The 16,687-nt window shown below is 52.7% G+C and overlaps 1 protein-coding gene across 3 annotated transcripts in view; it reads right to left on the minus strand.

Annotated features, from left to right (window-relative positions):
* RAB11FIP3 (RAB11 family interacting protein 3) overlaps nucleotides 1–16,687 on the minus strand; it is a 71,998-nt gene that overhangs the window by 17,132 nt on the left and 38,179 nt on the right. For 2 of the 3 annotated variants that reach the window (XM_074322930.2, XM_074322929.2), the window contains exons 3-5: nucleotides 14,053–14,144; nucleotides 6,764–6,975; nucleotides 3,763–3,912 (exon numbers count right to left, since the gene is read on the minus strand). In XM_074322930.2, coding sequence (XP_074179031.1) covers nucleotides 3,763–3,912; nucleotides 6,764–6,975; nucleotides 14,053–14,144 — 454 coding nt within the window. Of the gene's footprint in view, nucleotides 1–1,711; nucleotides 1,847–3,762; nucleotides 3,913–6,763; nucleotides 6,976–14,052; nucleotides 14,145–16,687 lie in introns of all 3 variants that reach the window. The other variant, XM_019756180.3, reaches the window with a different exon arrangement.

Raw genomic sequence — 16,687 nt, forward strand, 5'->3', positions numbered from 1 at the left:
CTTAACTGAGTGTTTAGGGGGACATTTCCTGACTGACAGGTGTGTCCTGATTATATAATAATGATTTTAGCAGCATGTTAACCAACCTTAGTAGAGTCTTGCTTAGGGAACAGGTAGCCGAAATTGGAGATAAGACCCCCACTGGACTCACTGGTGGAACTTAGCCACGTCCCAGGCTGTTCTCTGCCCCACAAAGCCTCGCGGGGGTGACCATGGCAGGCCTGGGGCAGATTCTCCACGTGGGAAAAGAGCACGTCTACACCAAACATCTTCAGAGAATGAGAGATGACATGCTCGTACTGGAACCCAGTCAGCAGGCGGGCAGGGCTCCACATGGAAAGGACAAAAGACCCCTCACCAGTGCACCCAGGGAAACAAACACGCAGGAGGTGAAACTCATTTTCCCTAAAACAGAGGCCAGAGGGTCTTTAGAATCACCAGACGCCTCATTTTCTCAAGTATCCCTGGAAAGCCTCCCTCAAAGAGCATTTCCGGTTTTTCCTCATTGCTGCTGGGACCCCTCCAGGCTCCCTCTGCAGCTGGTGATGGGCCACAGATACCGAGGTACCGTCCTGTCCTCTCCACCCAACTGGGCATCTGCTGGACTCCGGCCTGTGTTGTAAGTGTTGCACAGAACACAAGAAAAAGTGTCCCAGATGTGAAATGTACTGGGATTGAAACTAGAGGCAGGACACCAGGCATAACGGGGCAGGCTCAAGATACATAAGCAGTGTTTAGGAGACTACTCGAAACACACTGAAACCATCAGGATGGTTCACATTTCTGCATTTATGTAACCTACTGCCAGTCTGACACCCCTTCTTCCAGGAAGCTGCCCTGGATTGCTGCCTGGGAGCCCACACCGCTGATGAGCACGTACCACCCCTTTCTGCCCTCAGAGGGGCCCACCTAGGGTCTTGCCCATACAACAAGCTAAATCAACAATACGCTTTATGGGCATGTCAATATGTGCAAACGACCCAAGAAATGTTTCCCATAATTGGAGTTTGTGGAGTTGTGAGGAGTCAGCAAAAGAAACTGTCTCCTCCTGGAACTCTGACCTGAGCTGGGCTTGGGGAGCAGGGGTGGAGCGGGAAGCTAATGGTCTGACACAAACTGGACCCAGAAGATGGAGGAGTACGGACTGGCGAGGGCAGGGAGCAGCAGATGCCAGCATAGCAGAGCTGGATTCTTCTGGAAAGGGAGTCTGAGGCAGCCTTACAAAAGCGAGTTCGGGGAGGGGCTCCCCCAGAGAACACACACCTGATTTCAACCAACATTCCCGAAAGCTGACTACAAACTTGCTTTTAAAAGACCAAATCTTACTTTAAATTTCCCAATGCTGTTTCACGAGACTCAATTAAAGGAATCTTTTAGGAAAAGGAAGAAAGTCTCTTTCCCTAAGCACAGGCTTTCTTTCACACGCGGGATTTCCTCACACAGGATACATAGTATCTAAAGATTGCTTCCTGCCGCAGGGACCGAAGCTGCTGATTAGACTGTGGCATGCACACAGGAGCGAGGGGGACAAAGGGCACTAACGCAGGCTCAGCCGTGCAGGGAGGTGGGGCAGGGCCAGGCAAGGGGCGGGCGTCTGCATGCTCACCTCTGGACCATAGAGGAAGCCCCCCCAGAGTTGACCAGACCGGCTTGGGGGGGGACTGCGGGCAAGAGTCCCCCTCAGCCTTGAACACCGAACAAGGCCAGTTACCTATTCTTTTCAAGATCGTTCAGGCGAGCAGAAAGATCCTCGAGGCGGTTGATTTGTTTGTGGCACTGGCTACAGTAAAACTCAAAAGCCTCATCAGTAAGAATGCTGTGCAGCTTGGCAGCAAGCGGGTCGGCGCTAGAGAGACGAGAAGTGTCAGTTCAGGAGACAGCAAGGACCTGGCAGGTTTCCCGGGACGCCACTCGGGGCTGGAATCAGCTGGGCAAAAGCATGTTGTCAGATAACTGGCTGTGGAAGATTCTAGATCTTTCAGACTGCGATCAAACCACTTCCCTCAGTGTCACTTCTAGGACCGGTGACACACACCTGCTCGAGCCGCAGGCCCGGGCCACACCTCTGCTCCTCCCTGGTCAGGTGCTCAGAGGAAACAGGGTAACCCATCTGCTCCACTGTGACATGAAAGCCCGGAACAAGAAGTGCCTGGACACACTGCTTCCTCCTTGGTCAAAAACTCGTCAATGTGAGAGCAAAGCCTGTCTCCAGGCAGAGTTGAACTCACTGTGCTGCACCTGCTTTAATAACTGCTCTAAACATCACCAGCATCAAAGACTATGCATGGCTTATGAATCACCAATAATTTTGTCAGGTTTAACAACTGTGTTGACAAGTCAGCATGCTGTGAGCCGCCCTGCGATCTCATTTCAATGGGCTGTCAGGGGCACTGGTGATGCATCTGTGGCCAGAAGGCTGCAATGTCCCTGGGGCATGAGGACCCACAGGCTTTTAAAGCCAATCTGGAAGTTCAATTGGAAGGAAAGTTAAAATGAAACATCAGTTACAGCATAGAAGTCACACTTGAGACAGAAAACAGTGAAGCCCTGGGCAAGAGACAGGGACAAACTGAACAAATGGGTAGCACTAACCGGGAGAGGACAGGACACATTTAGCAAGGCCAGGTCCTCCGACCTCGGCTGCAACACCAGCACGCGCATGTGCAGCAGAAGGGAGCTGCTGCAAGCAGGCTCGCAGCCTCACTACCTCGTACCCCCAGAGATGCCTGTGGAGGGCCCCTCACCCACACTGGTGGGCAGCTTAGGGAATAGCACACGGGGAAAGCAAGGGGGGAACCCATCAGGCAGACCCTCCTGCCACAGCCCCCACCCATGTCCTCTAGGCTTGGCTAACAGTCTAGACAAAGGAAGAATCTCGCAGTTGCCAGTTTAAAGATACTCGGCCACTGTGGTCAGTAAAGACGGAGAATTTCAAGGACTGGGTGCAAATGGGAGAGGGGACGGAAGAGGCCAGGCTGTTCAGCCATGCGGGGGTCTCGCCTGAAGAGGCAGGCGTGTTCTCTGATGGGCCAGCCAGCAGGGAAAGGTGGCCGGGCCACAGGACACAGCACGCTCAGGCCCCTCGTTTGGACACAAGGGCCAGCGTTCTCCCTGGGCCTCCTGTGCAGCCCTAGAGAAGGAAGCAGCTCGCTAAGTGAGGGTCTCGCCCATTAGGTGTCACGGTGCAGTTTACTCAAATCCAGAACTTCCCAGGCCGTTGGGGATGTCAGATCATTACAAGGAAATGACTTCAGAGCGTTGTGATATCAAGGGCTCCCTCGGAGGCAGGTTTTCAGCCCTGAGAGGAATAAGGTCTGAGGAGCTGATGTAAAACATGGTAGCGATCGTTGATAACACCATGTTGTATAATTACAATGTTCTACGTGAGAGTAGAACTGAAACGTTCTCACACATTTACATACATGCAGCTTCCCGCAAAGCCGGCTACAAGCCACGACGAGAGCCACAATGAGTACCTAAGGAACGTGCAAAGCCAAGTTTGCCCACTCAGGCCCTGTACCTCGTGGCTCTGCTGAGGCCGCCTCAGTGTGGAGTGACCTGGGAACGTAACTGGATGGGAGAAACTTCAGCCAACTTTCACCCAGGTATAAATCTTAAAATGTTGACTGTGGTACATTCATTATATTACAGTGAATAAATAAGTTCTCTTTTACCAATTTACTAACCAAAGCGGAAAGTTCCCTACAACTAGACATGGGGAAATGGGAGGGCAACAGGTACACAGGTGCAAGGCTGTATTACCTGGGGGTGAGAAATGCGGGGTCTCTGCAGCCGTGCTCCCCATTGCAGAGGGTCTCCGGGGACAATTCCGCCTCACTGCCCTCCCCGTAGTCCTCAAAATGCTCCTCGCCACCAATCACCGTGACGACGGACTGACTGTGCAGGTGGGATCTGCAAAGGCAAAAGAGAAATTACGCCTTCTGACTCACAGCCATGGGCTGCCCCCGAACCGAGGGTGTGACAGCAGAAATGTGCTGTGAGCCACCTATGTGGGTTCCAATGTTCTAGTAACCACCTCATGGGACCAAGGCGACACGTGGACAGTGGAGGAAGGAAGGGGGGATCTTTTCAAAATGAGGCTGATTTGATTGGATATCGATATGGGAAGAATTATCCCTACCTCACACCATACACAAAAGATCACTTGTGGAGAGACAACGGATCTGCATATGAGGTCAAAACAACAGGCTTTGAAAGGAGAGCAGGGCCGGCCGGTGGCTCAGATGGTTGGAGCGCCGGTTTGATTCCCACATGGGCCAGTGAGCTGCGCCCTCTACAGCTAAGATTGTGAACAACAGCTCTCCCTGCAGCTGGGCTGCCGTGGGCTGCCATGGGTGGCCGGTGGCCAGCATGAGTGGCCAGAACCCAGCGTGAGTGGCCGGCAGCCGGCAAGAACTGCCGTGAGCTGCTGTGAGCGACCAACCATCAACTGACAACCGACAGCCTCAGCTGGGGGGAGCACAAGGCTCATAATACCAGCATGGGCCAGGGAGCTGTGTCCTACACAACTAGACTGAGAAACAACGGCTTGAACCAGAGTGGGGGGAGAGGCGGAGGAAAGGGGGGAAGAAAGGAAAGCAGCAGTCAACATCACAGCGATGTGGAGTAAACAAAGGTTTCTTGAACAACACAGAAGTGCTAACCACAAAAGGAAAACAGATAAAAAATGGACTAGAGGAGAATTAAAAACATCTGTTCCTCCCAGACACAACCAGGAAACTGAAAAGGCAACAACCTACAGAGCAGAAAAAAAGATACCTGGCAATCCACATATGGAACACAGGACTCCTATCTAAAATATATAAAGAACTACAAATCAGGAAGAAAAAGACAGACACCAGGACCAACAGACCAGGAGGAGGGGCAAGTGCCACCCACTTATGTGCCACTCTGAACTTCAAAAGCAGAGCTGAGAAGTAGCCACCAAGCTGATAAGGCCTGTGTCATGCAGGGTCTCAGATCCCGCTCCCCACATAAGGACACAGGACATGGTGAGGCCAAAAAAGGAACACCCACGGAGCCATAGATAGGGGAGTCACACCACTGTAGTCTCGCTGGTGGCTGGGTTGGAGACACAGGAAGCAGGAGCCACACGATCCCGTAGTCTGCCGTCCACTTCTCTCCCAACCGACCCCACTTGCCAACTGCAATCCGCGCTTGCTAGCTCAGCCACGGCAGTTATATCAGTGGCTAATGGCTAACCGGTAACAGCTGATGGCCAACTAGTCACAGCTGATGACCATCTACTACCCGAGCCAACACCTTTCCACGTGAGGCCGAGAGCCTGGAAACCGCTCTCTGGGACTCTGCCCCCATAGCCTGCAAGCCCAAAACAAATTTTATTATCTGGCCTTCTACAGAAAAAGTTTACAGACCCCTGCAAGAAACAAATGGATAAAAGACATGAACAGCCACTTCACAAAAAAGGATCTCTAACGGGCAAGAGAGGAAGGAAAGGCGCTCACCCTCGTGTCACCTGGGAAACGCTAGTGAGAACTATCCTGACCCAGCCTTGCAGTCCACGCCCTCCAAAAAACGACCATGAAAAAGCAGGTAACACCAGGTACTGCCGAGGACGGGGAGCATCCAGAGCCCACAGACAGCACTGGCAGGCGTGTAACGACTATAAGCCCTGTCTGGAACCATCTGTACGGCGGGAAGTGCAGTAACTTTGACAGCCAAACGCACGTGCTCCGTATGCACCGCTAAAATACAGGTCATGTTTACAGCAGCTTTATTCATCAAACCCAAACTGTCAGCTACCCAAGTGCTCATCGACAGTGAGTTAAAAAGACACAGCATATTCGTACAGTGGAATGCTCTAATAATAGTGAATGCAATGATTTACAACTGTGCACAAAAAGATGGCTGAGTCTCACAGCCATGATGGTAAGCGAACAGGCGTAAGATGACCCTTCAGTGTGGTCACGCAGCATGTCAGGCACAAAACCAGGCAGCGTGCTGCTGCCTGAGGAGCCAAGTGCCTGGGAGGGCGCAGGAGGGGTCCCCAGATGCAGGTGTGTCTGCACATTTATGACAGGTGCATGTCACTGTGCAATAAATACTTCAATTACTGAGGAAAAAAAGAACAAGAACTCTGTAAGGGCCAAACAAGAAACGAAATGATATAAAATGACCGAAACAAAATAAAACCAAACATTTCCAAGGCTGCTAAGCATGGTGGCTCCCCCAGCCGCAGAGGGCAAAACCGCAAGCTGTGCCTTCAGGTCCACGTGGGCCACCAGCACCTGTCCCACCGGCCCTCTTCTCTCTCTGGTCCTAAAAATGCCTGGGGGCACCTGGGGCGGGCAAGGGGGGGCGGAAACAGGTCTGGTCAGGTGTGCTGCAAAGATGAGGTTCTAAGACCCTGCCGGAAGACATTTACTGAATATGATGTCTTACCTGGTTTATAAGAACTGTGAGGACAAAATCCAAAAGGCGGAGTTCAAGTTTTTCTCCTACAATTTCTATCTCTACAGCCAGCGGAGCTGTGCAGCGTTTGTAACAACTGCCATCTGCTGTCAGCAGGAGGGGCTTCTCCTGACAGGTGGGTGAGCTGTGACGGGAGGCGGCTCAAGGCAGCGAGGCGTGGGCTACCTGGCAGGTCCCCACGCTCTCCAAGGCCCTGGGATGATTCTAAGCCTCTCCGACACGAGCCCCTCTGGCACCCATGCGGCCCATCTCGCATACCCCCACAGCGCCTCCGGCACAGGGTCCAGGCCGTGCGGGGCGGGGTACAGACCTGCCTGGGAGCAGCAGCAGAGCGCCGTGGCCGGGCTCCTCCATGGCGTCCAGGCACTCGGAGGGCACGGCCGAGCCTCCTGCGCTGTCCGCGTCTCCTTCGGGCTGCAGCTCAGGGTGCACCAGGGTGCTGGTATCTTCGTCGGTGAAGGTCTCGCATTCGCTGTAGGTGCTCTCAGAGCCCATGTACGCGCTGTCTGTCACCTCGTTGGCCTAGGAGAGAGCGCCAGGAGTCAGTGCTGGTACCCTGGAAATGGGAAATGACAGTGCCCATGGGCGGCGAGCGATACAATAAACCCCCGTGCCCGGCCCAGCGACGGCTGCTGCGGGAATCGAAACGCGTGGTGCGGGGGGGGGAGTGGGGGGCGGGAGGGATGGAGGGGAGGATTGGGTTCTCAATCAGAAGTCCCTACTGAATTTTCAAGCAGAAACATTAGCTTACGGAACAATTTAATAGTTTTTAAAAATGAAAAGGAGGCGTATGTCCAAGTGTAGAAAAAACCTTTGGAGTAATTTTTAAAGTTAGTTATATAAACATACTTAAAACAGATACAAAGCATCCTAACACCTGATCAATTCCGGTAGAGCCACCCATTTTGTGGCTTCGGCATGAGATTTATACCCAAATAATTAGTGTCCAATCGGGTAAGAATATGCCTTTTCAAGTTAAAAAGTCACCATGATTATCTGTTATGTGTATTCAGGCCATTGCTTTGACATTCAATCATTTTGGGGTCTAACCTCAAAATACTAATTAATCCATTATTTATTTAACCAGTCGATTATGTTCACTGGTTAAATGTCTCCTTTCCCACTAAACATATTGTTATTTTTACCTGTAGGACTGAGTACCTAGCACCGGGCTGGCACACAGCAGGCAGGAAATATTCGTGGATTGTAAAAAGAACTTCAAACGAAAGAACCGTGAAACAGGCCAGTTTCAATAACTTCAACTTTAATCAAAACACAATTGTGTTGGTTAAGAAAAGCAGCCAACATGTCACGCCTGCAAGATTCTGAGGGTAACGATCTGCAAACAGGTAAGATTACAGAAAGTCCCTGGAGAGAGGTGCACTTTGTACCCCCATCACGGGAGGTGGAAAGTGTGCTCAGATGGGCTGCGGTAACCAAGTCACCAGTTCTCGGCTACATTTCGGGGCAGCTAGAGGCCTCGCCAGGCTATGCCCCGAGGGTACTTTTCCCATCAAAGAGACAAGAAGGGCCTTGTCCGAGCTGGCGAGAGCCTGGTGTGGCCTTTGAGACCGACGTCCATCTTTGGTCCGCTGTCTACACAGTCATATGACCCTGGACTGGGGTTCTCAACCACTCGGAGCCCTGTTGTCTCATCTGTCAGACGGCGGGGTGTAAATGCTGATCTCACCAGGCTGCAACCATAGGGATCAAGAGAGACCACGAAAGGCGCCGAAACAGAAACGGAAAGACTGTGGGGTTCACGTGTCGCTGGCGGGTAGAATCCCTGCCAGCGGCTCATTGGGCCAGAATAAAATAGGGAATGACATGAGATGTGCCTCCTCAGGGGTTCAATGATGTTACTTACACTCCCATGGGAAAGCCCAACCTTCCTTGGAATCGAAGGCAACCACGTTCACTTTCAAATCTGAAACCCGGAAATCACTTGAAGAGGCGCCTGCTGGCTGTGCTTGACCTGCGAGCCGCACAGGCCGAGGCGGGCTGTCCGAGCTGGGCAGGTGCCAGCACGTCAGCAGCTGGCCTGAGGGAAGCACCACAGAGCAGGCACAAAACCCACAGCCAATTCCTGCCGTGGGGGCTGCTCGTCAGCTGCCTCGATGGCACTGCTCGCTCACGTGGGGTACTTACTGCCCGAGAATCACCCAAGGGCACCAGGAAGACCCCCCAGACTTCTAACGACAATGACAAAGACCAGTCCGCTAGTCAGTGTTCAGCTGAAACCTCCTACAAGAGCCCGGCTCCTTCTCTGCAGGACGATTCCCCCAGGGACCTCCTGAACCTCAGCCTCAGGCCTCGAACCTGGGAAGCAAGCAGGGCCCACACCCTAATCCTCACCACACAGGGCCAGGGAGGGCCCCCCACCGACACTGACTGGGGATCCTCCAAAATGGTTACCTGTGGGGAACAGAACTTGACTCTTGAGGTCAACTTTTAAAAAGCCACCCCACCGGCACTCTGACAGACCCACGATGCTCTTTCCTGGGCTGCATGGATCCCCAGCCCTCAGTGGCAGCTCAGCGTCTCTAAGAGCAAATCAACTCTGCACCCATCTGGTGTTTCTCCCCAGGGGAGGCAAGAAGGTCCAGGCACGTGGGCCTGTTTATTTCACCTGCAAGGAGCTGCCATGGATCGTGCAGCGGAGGCGGGGGCTGCAGCCAACAGCCCCCTTGGAGCTCCGGGTGGAAACAGTCTGCACTGACACGGGAACAATGAGGCAGACCCTGCAAACCTGGCTGTGTCCTTCAAGTCAGGCACTCACAGCCTCCATTCTGGGCACCTCCCCACCTTCTAAACAGAGGCGGGCAAACGCGCCCCCACCTTCAACTCTCCTTTCCAAAGCAAACCCGTTCCCCTGCACGGAGAGGAACACCGTTCCCTGCTTCACAAAAGGTTTATGTTTGTACTTACTCCTTAATTCGCCCCAAATTATCAACCAAAGGGGTCATGGAGGTCTTGTCCCCACAGCACAGCTACAGACACCCTGGTGGGGGTGCCGGGCAGTAAACAGCCTCTAACCTGGAACAACCTACGCTGCCTGAGGGCACAGACAGAGGCCCAAAGGGCTCCACGAGCAGCCAGGACGAAGCCAGGGACGGCCAAGCCATCGGGAGGACAGAGATGGCTCATTTCCCAGGTGCTGCCACACCTGCGCGGCCCCCGAGGCGAGCATCTACTGGGCAAGGTCGCCCCGAATACATGTCAGCCAGGGCAGGTGGGTAAACACCTGCTTTTCAAGAGAGGCCAAATCAGCTTAGAGCATGGTGTACGCGCACCTGTTACATACCGGACAAACATAAGAGCAGCTCACAGACACGTCCATCCATTTATATTTGCTGCCAGAAAGGACCCAGTTCTGCCCCGAAGCTCACAAGTCTATGCTGCCACCCTTAAGAATGTTTACAAATGACATGTTAAGATGAACTCAGGTGGTAACCTAAGTGCATCTTAGAAACTTTCGCAACATGTTAAGTCACCTTCACCAGCTAACAAACGATCTGCTGACATGCAGACAAAAAAAGCCTGGTACAGAGGGAGGAATGCAGGTGTGGCCAACCCTGCCCGGGGTCCCTCAGAGGGAAACTGAGGCCAGGCACGGTGTGAGCTGGTGTCCCGCCCCAGCACTGCCTCCTCTTACCCTTGCAGGCAAGGCCTGGCTCCACACACGGCTTCAGGCAGGGTGTGCTCCTGGAGACGGCCCCCGCATCGTATCAGAAGCGCTGGGGCCTTCCCTTCAGACTGGTCACTCGCTTCTCAACTGACAAGTCATGCCAGCATTTCTGCAAACCCCGTGTGTTCCCCTGGAGGTCCATCACCTGGGAAAAAGTTTAACCTGCTCCCAGACGCGCTCCGTTGAACCCCGGTGGTGCCGGCCTGGCGACGGGGCAAAGTTCAGGAAGTGTGCTCGCTGGATTCCCAACAAACAGGTCTCAAAACAGAGTGCCTTTTGTTCTTGCCTCTCTAGCCTTCTGGTAACAGTGTGCACACAAGACACGTTTCCCTGTCATTTTATGAAGGCAGCTCGCTAATCTCGTGCTGGTAGTGGCAGAGGGGGAGGAGCAGAGGACGCACAGCAGCGACAATTCGTATTGGCTCTGGTAGGGCCAGTTCCCAGTTCCGTGACTGGCCCATCCTCTCCCAGAAACCCAGGTGCACGAGATCGCCCCCTGTAGGGCTCCAGCACTCCACCCTCAGATTCTCAGGGACTGAGCTTTTTTCTCATTCCCTGAGTGTCAGTGCCAAACCTGAAGTCACCTCCTCACCTCTTCCCCCTTCTCAGAGACGCCACGTCGGGAACTTTCTCCTAGGAGCGTCTGTTACAAGTGCCAAGCAGAAGGGATGCTTGGTGAAAGGCTGGGAGTTTCGGGACCCGCTGAACAGCCCTGGCAGGTGAGCAGCAGGAGCAGCAGGGTCCCCTGGCCAACGGGGTCATGTGCCCAGCCCAAAAACCAGTAAGAGGTTGCCTCATCTCTGAAGCTCGCTGGCAGAGGACCTCTAAATGTGCTACTTGGACGTAACACACATGTTCTCCACTATTTTTATTAGACTTGTTAACATTACACAATGTACATGCGTTTTTTGAAAGGAAAGCAGTCTTTCTGTACCTAGTTCCACTCCCCTAAACATTGCATCTAAAAACCTTAAAAAACATGAAACAATATGGAGGAACCTGACACCCATATTACCAAGCAAAGAAAGCCAGTCAGCAAAGGCCACATGCTGTGTGAATCCAACAGGGTGACATTGTGGGAAAGGCAAAATGATGGGGACAGTAAAAGACCAGTTGTTGCTGGGTGTTTGTGGGGACGGGGATGAATCAGGGGAGCACAGCGGATTTTTAGGGCAGTGCCACTACTCTGTACGATACGACAACGGTGGCTACGTGACCCTGCACATTTGCTAAAACCCACAGACTGTAAATCACCAGGTGAACCCAAGTGGAAACTATGGATTTGAGTTAATGACGATTCAATAATGGGTCATCATTGTAACAAACGTTATCACACTAGGGCACGATGTTCACAGGTTCTGGGTGGAACTGAGTGTGTGTGTGGGGGGGGGGGATGGGAACGCACTGTGCCACCTGCTCCATTTTCAGTAAACCTAAAACTTCTAAAATATAAGGTATAGTCTTTTTTTAAATAACAAAAACACTTTAAAAGAAATGTTTCTTCCATTTTGCAAAACTCAAGGTCTCAAAACCTGAGAAGCATTCCTTCTGCACACCCTGTAAAACGTCAGGTTCCCACCGGGCCTTCCAAAGACAACAACTGTGAGGCAGAAGCTGGCACACCGCCAGAGCCAACCACCACGGAGGCGGAAGGCCAGTCATGTGGGCTGTGGGATGGGGGGAGGCCACCCGCGCTGAGGACAAAAGGGGCCGGGGTCAAACAGCACTCCTGCCTGGCTCACCCTCTCGGACCACATGGCAACTTGAAGTAAAAAACACATGTTGATGCCTTTTACTATCCTGAGTAACACACTGTATTGGTTTCTTGGGGCTGCTACATCAAATTAGCATAAACGGGGTGGCCAAAAATAACAGGAATGTATTCTCTCAAGGTATTCTCTCTTTTGGCTGGAGGCCAAAAGTCTGAAATCAAGGTGCCAGCAGGGTTCAATTCTTCTTCCCGGCTTCTTCTGGTGTCTGTGGGCTCCCGGTGGCCCCGTGTTTGTGGCCTCATCCTCCAGCCTCTGCCTGTCTTCATACTGCCTTCTCCCCTGGGTGTCATCTCTCTTCCTCGTCTAAGGGCACTACCCAGCACGATCTCATCTTGAGACCCTGAACTGAATCACGTCTGCAAAGACCCTTTCTCCAAAGGAGGTCATGTTCACAGGTTCTGGGTGGACCTATCTTTTGGGGGACCACCCTTCAACGCACACGCCACCTACACATAAAATATGAAAAAAGAGATACCATGCCCTAGCAGAAATGAGAGAGGAATGGAACAAAGGACAGCGACGATAAAGTATGTGCACTGGAGATGAGATAAGGGTCTGGGGCCAACTCCCCAAGTGACAGGACCCTAGATCACTGCTGGGAAAGCAATTCCCCAGGTGCTTCAAACAAGAAAGGAACGCTCTCCCCTGACCCAGCTGCATTCCTGCAAAATTCAAGGTGTGCCCAACCACACAGAGCCTTGCACATCTCCCTGCAGAGGCGGCTGGGCCCTATTCAGGCCACAGAAGCAGCCTCTTCATAGCAGGAGGGCAGCAGTTCATGTGAAAGCTGACATGGCCGAGTTCTGCACACTGAGGCCGCTCTGTGCCCTGCAGTCAGTACAAGGCCCAGGGGGTACTGGCCTCTGTATGCCAGGTCGGGGCACCCCCGGGTCACATCCAGAATAAACACAGGGGACATAATGCAGGGTGGTCCCTGCCCTGGGCTGGTACTTTGGGACAAGGCTGTGAAGGGTGAGCTTGCCCAGGTGGCCTGGGCGAGGTCTGTGATGGCAGAAGTGACAGCCAGGAAGTGAGTCTCCACAGCTCTTCAAAGACTCAGGAGTTTCTAACGTATTTAAAAAAACAATTCCAGATGGAGCCACCTGGGCTCTCCCGGTGTCTGTCCCCACCAACTGGTGGCACAAGTGACGGTGGTCTGTCTTCTGTGGCTGTGCTCACAGATCTTCCCCAAGCCTTGGCAGAGGACAAAACACCCACATTTACAGGCAACACTACGTGACTATAGCAACCCTGGCTTCTTCAGGGGAGCAGGGCACAGAGGACAGTGAGGAGTTAGTCCAACGTCCCTGAACCCAGAAAACAGCTTGAAATTTGATAAAACAAAAACGTTTGGCTGGTCCGGTGGCTCAGGCGGTTAGAGCTCCGTGCTCCTAACTCCGAAGGCTGCCAGTTCGATTCCCACGTGAGCCAGTGGGCTCTCAACCACAAGGTTGCCGGTTCAATTCCTCGAGTCCTGCAAGGGATGGTGGGCAGTGCCCCCTGCAACTAAGATTGAACACAGCACCTTGAGCTGAGCTCCCGGATGGCTCAGTTGGTTGGAGCGCGTCCTCTCAACCACAAGGTTGCCGGTTCAAGTCCCGCAAGGGATGGTGGGCACAACAGCAACTGGACCTGGAGCTGAGCTGCGCCCTCCACAACTAAGATTGAAAGGACAACAACTTGACTTGGAAAAAAGGCCTGGAAGTACGCACTGTTCCCCAATAAAGTCCTGTTCCCCTCCCCCAATAAAATCTTAAAAAAAAAAAAAAAGTCACAAGACGTCCCCTGCTGGCAGAAGGGGGCAGCATCAAGGGAGAGCCCCACCACTCAGCCTGTCGTTCCACTAACAGGCCCCCAGGGCCACCTCCTGCCAAGAGCTCAGGCGTGAAACACTCAGAGGCGACACCCGCACACCACCTGCTGCAGCCGCAAGCCTCCCAAAGCCCAGCACCCACCGACCACAGTCCCCCCCACACACACACAGCAGTGTGCACCACAGCAGCGAGCCCTGCCCTGCCACTCAGGCCATTTCCTACGCAAACCGCCCAGGGGCCCACTATGTGAAGCGGACCTTGGCGTGTACAGAAGACGAGGTGTGATGGCCAATCCCCTCTCTGCTCGCCCGGGAAAACCACTTGCCTCAAAAGTAACGAAGTCCTCGAACTCATCGGGGCAGGCCTGAGGCTCCTCGTCCTGGGCAGGCGCCACGCCACACAGCGGGCCATCGGAGTCTGCGGGAGAGAAGACCAGACTCAGCAGGTAAGCCAGCCATTCAGACAGGTCAAGGGCGAAAGTTCGGGAGTGCACAGTGGGGCCTGGGCTGGCGGTGAGAAACCCAGGGGAAGCAAGCAATGTGGTGGTTCGGATCGGAAAGCGGGTCCCCACTGACACAGCACTTCGTGCCGGGGTTCTGAGGTGGCAGCATGGAGGCCAAATGGCAACTGTTTCTTAAAAGAGCTGGACGGCGTTGTAAATAAAAGAGAAACAGCTCTGTATCAGCTCTGTAATACTGCTCACGGGCATCAACAAGTGTTACGTGCAGGCTTAATTTTTTTAAAAACTGTACATGTTTGGGGAGGTGTAGGTATGATGAAAGCACCAAAGTAACTACACCTCGTTCTCGGTGCTGGACTCACGGGCAGTTTTCATTTTCTGGTTTTCTGCTTAACTTTATCTTCTAGAATAAATGTTGTACTTTATAATAAAAAAAAAGGTTTAAAGGAAAAGCAATCTTTTCATGATGGACAGACTGTAATTCTGACAGCAGCAACAGAGACATGACTCCTGAAACATGACCAACTCCCACAAAGAAGACGTACTGGCTTCCACAGTCTCCCAGCCAGGGCAGGTAGAACACTTTCCGAAGAACGTGCAGATGGTGAAGAGGCTCGTTTCCTCAGGTTGCCTCACTACTGTGATACTGTCAGAGCCTAAGAAACACTGATTTGGTCTTCACCCCAGTTGCTGGCACAGTCCTAAAACCCTGGGAATTTCCTGCGTGATGGGGTGAGAGAAGCATCTGGTATCATTCAACCCTTTCAGCTGTACCTGGGTTTAAACCAATGAGGTGGCTCTTCAAGGATGGGGGCTGGTTGCCAGGGGAACCGACCTTGTGATGAGATGGTTGGAAGTTTTCACCTCCCCCACATCCTTGGAGGGGGAGGGGGCTGGAGCCTGAGCCAATCATCAATGACCCATGATTTAATCAATCATGTCTGTGCAATGGAACCTCCATAAAAAGCCTAAATGAGGGGGTTCGGAGTGCTTCGGGGTTAGTGAGCACACCGACACGTCGGGAGGTGGTGCATCCCAAACTCCACAAGGACCGAAGTTCCTGCGTTGTGGACCCTTCACCTGGCTTGTTCACTGAAACCTTTACAATAAACTGGTGACAGGACTGAAGTGCTTCCCTGGGTTCTATGAGCCATTACAGCAAATTCTTGAACCTGAGGAGGGGATCGTGTCAGACAGTGTGGGTAACGTGGACACCTAAAGTAGGGCCGTGCTAACTCTGAGCGGTTGGTGCCAAAATGAATGAAACTGTGGCACACCCAGGAGGTATCTGCAGAGAACTGGAGAATTGCTTGGTGAGGAAAACCCACACAGTAGGTGTCAAAGTGTGAGCAGAAAACAGATCACAGTAGTACTTACTTATTTAAAATGTATCGGCTACTTAAATCACTTACTTACTCAATGTTTCACATAATCGAATACAATATCAGGCACTTATTTAAAACATGCAGGGGAGTCTTCTGAGGGCTGAACGGAAGGGCGAGCGTCCCTGGATGCTCCTGGGAGGAGCGCTTTAAGCGGTCATGGCCGGCCGGCCTGGCCAGAGGCCCTTCTTTGGCATCTGAACCACGTGGGAAAATGCTGCCCCCCAACAGCCATGCCCCCCCGCCTGGTTCTGAGGGGTCAGTGATTTGAAGTCCCTACCGCAGCCCGTATAACCGGGGAAGGAAGGGTGGGCACTGAACGACCATCACCACAGAGCAGGACACGTGTCCGCTCCGTCCAGTTTCTTAAAGGCTCTCTCTCTCCACGTAAACAGAATAAAAATGCTTTCCCTCAACAAGTGTGCAAATTCAAGCAGTTATGCATTAGCTCATGACGAGACACCTTTGCCGATTTAATACTGCTCAGCAGTGGTGACTAAGGTCCTTATATCCAAATTCTTTACGTGGTTTTTGTTTTCAAAATCACAGGGACCTCTGTTGCTGTTGTTTTTTTAGTTTTCCCTGTGAGTGTGGCTACATATCTCAGTGGCTTAGACTCCAGGACTGAAGGAGCCTCCGAGCATGGAAGTGGGACCTGACGTGGGCGGTGCCGGCCTTGGATCGGCCCTCACTGTCCCCACGCTGGCCGGGCTGTCGGCCCGGGGGCTTTGGTGCAGGTGAACCACAGCGCGTGCTTTTCCTGAGGGGGAGAGGGCTGCTGTGGACGGAAGGCTTTGGTTTCTGGGCCAGGAAGTGGCGGAGGATCCTGCCCCCAGTGCAGTGAGGTCACACATGCTGTAAACGGTTAGATGTCCTTGGCCTATGTCCCTCTCCCAGGTGGGAACAGTCTTGCTTGCACTTCCAAACATTGAAACATAGAACTTCAAACCCTCAAAACTTAACCCAGCATTTCAGATGCGTGGACATGCGTGGATTCCTGCAGTGGGGATGTGATACCGGGGTCTTGCCCCACACAGTGAGGAGATGTGAACATGGCGTTTTTATATCTTGATGAGAACTAAATGTGACGCTCCCATCAGTTTTCTCTATAAGAACTA

Source organism: Rhinolophus sinicus, chromosome 10 (genome assembly GCF_057876585.1).
Source record: "Rhinolophus sinicus isolate RSI-liver-muscle chromosome 10, RSI-T2T, whole genome shotgun sequence".
Taxonomy (NCBI): Eukaryota; Metazoa; Chordata; class Mammalia; order Chiroptera; family Rhinolophidae; genus Rhinolophus; species Rhinolophus sinicus.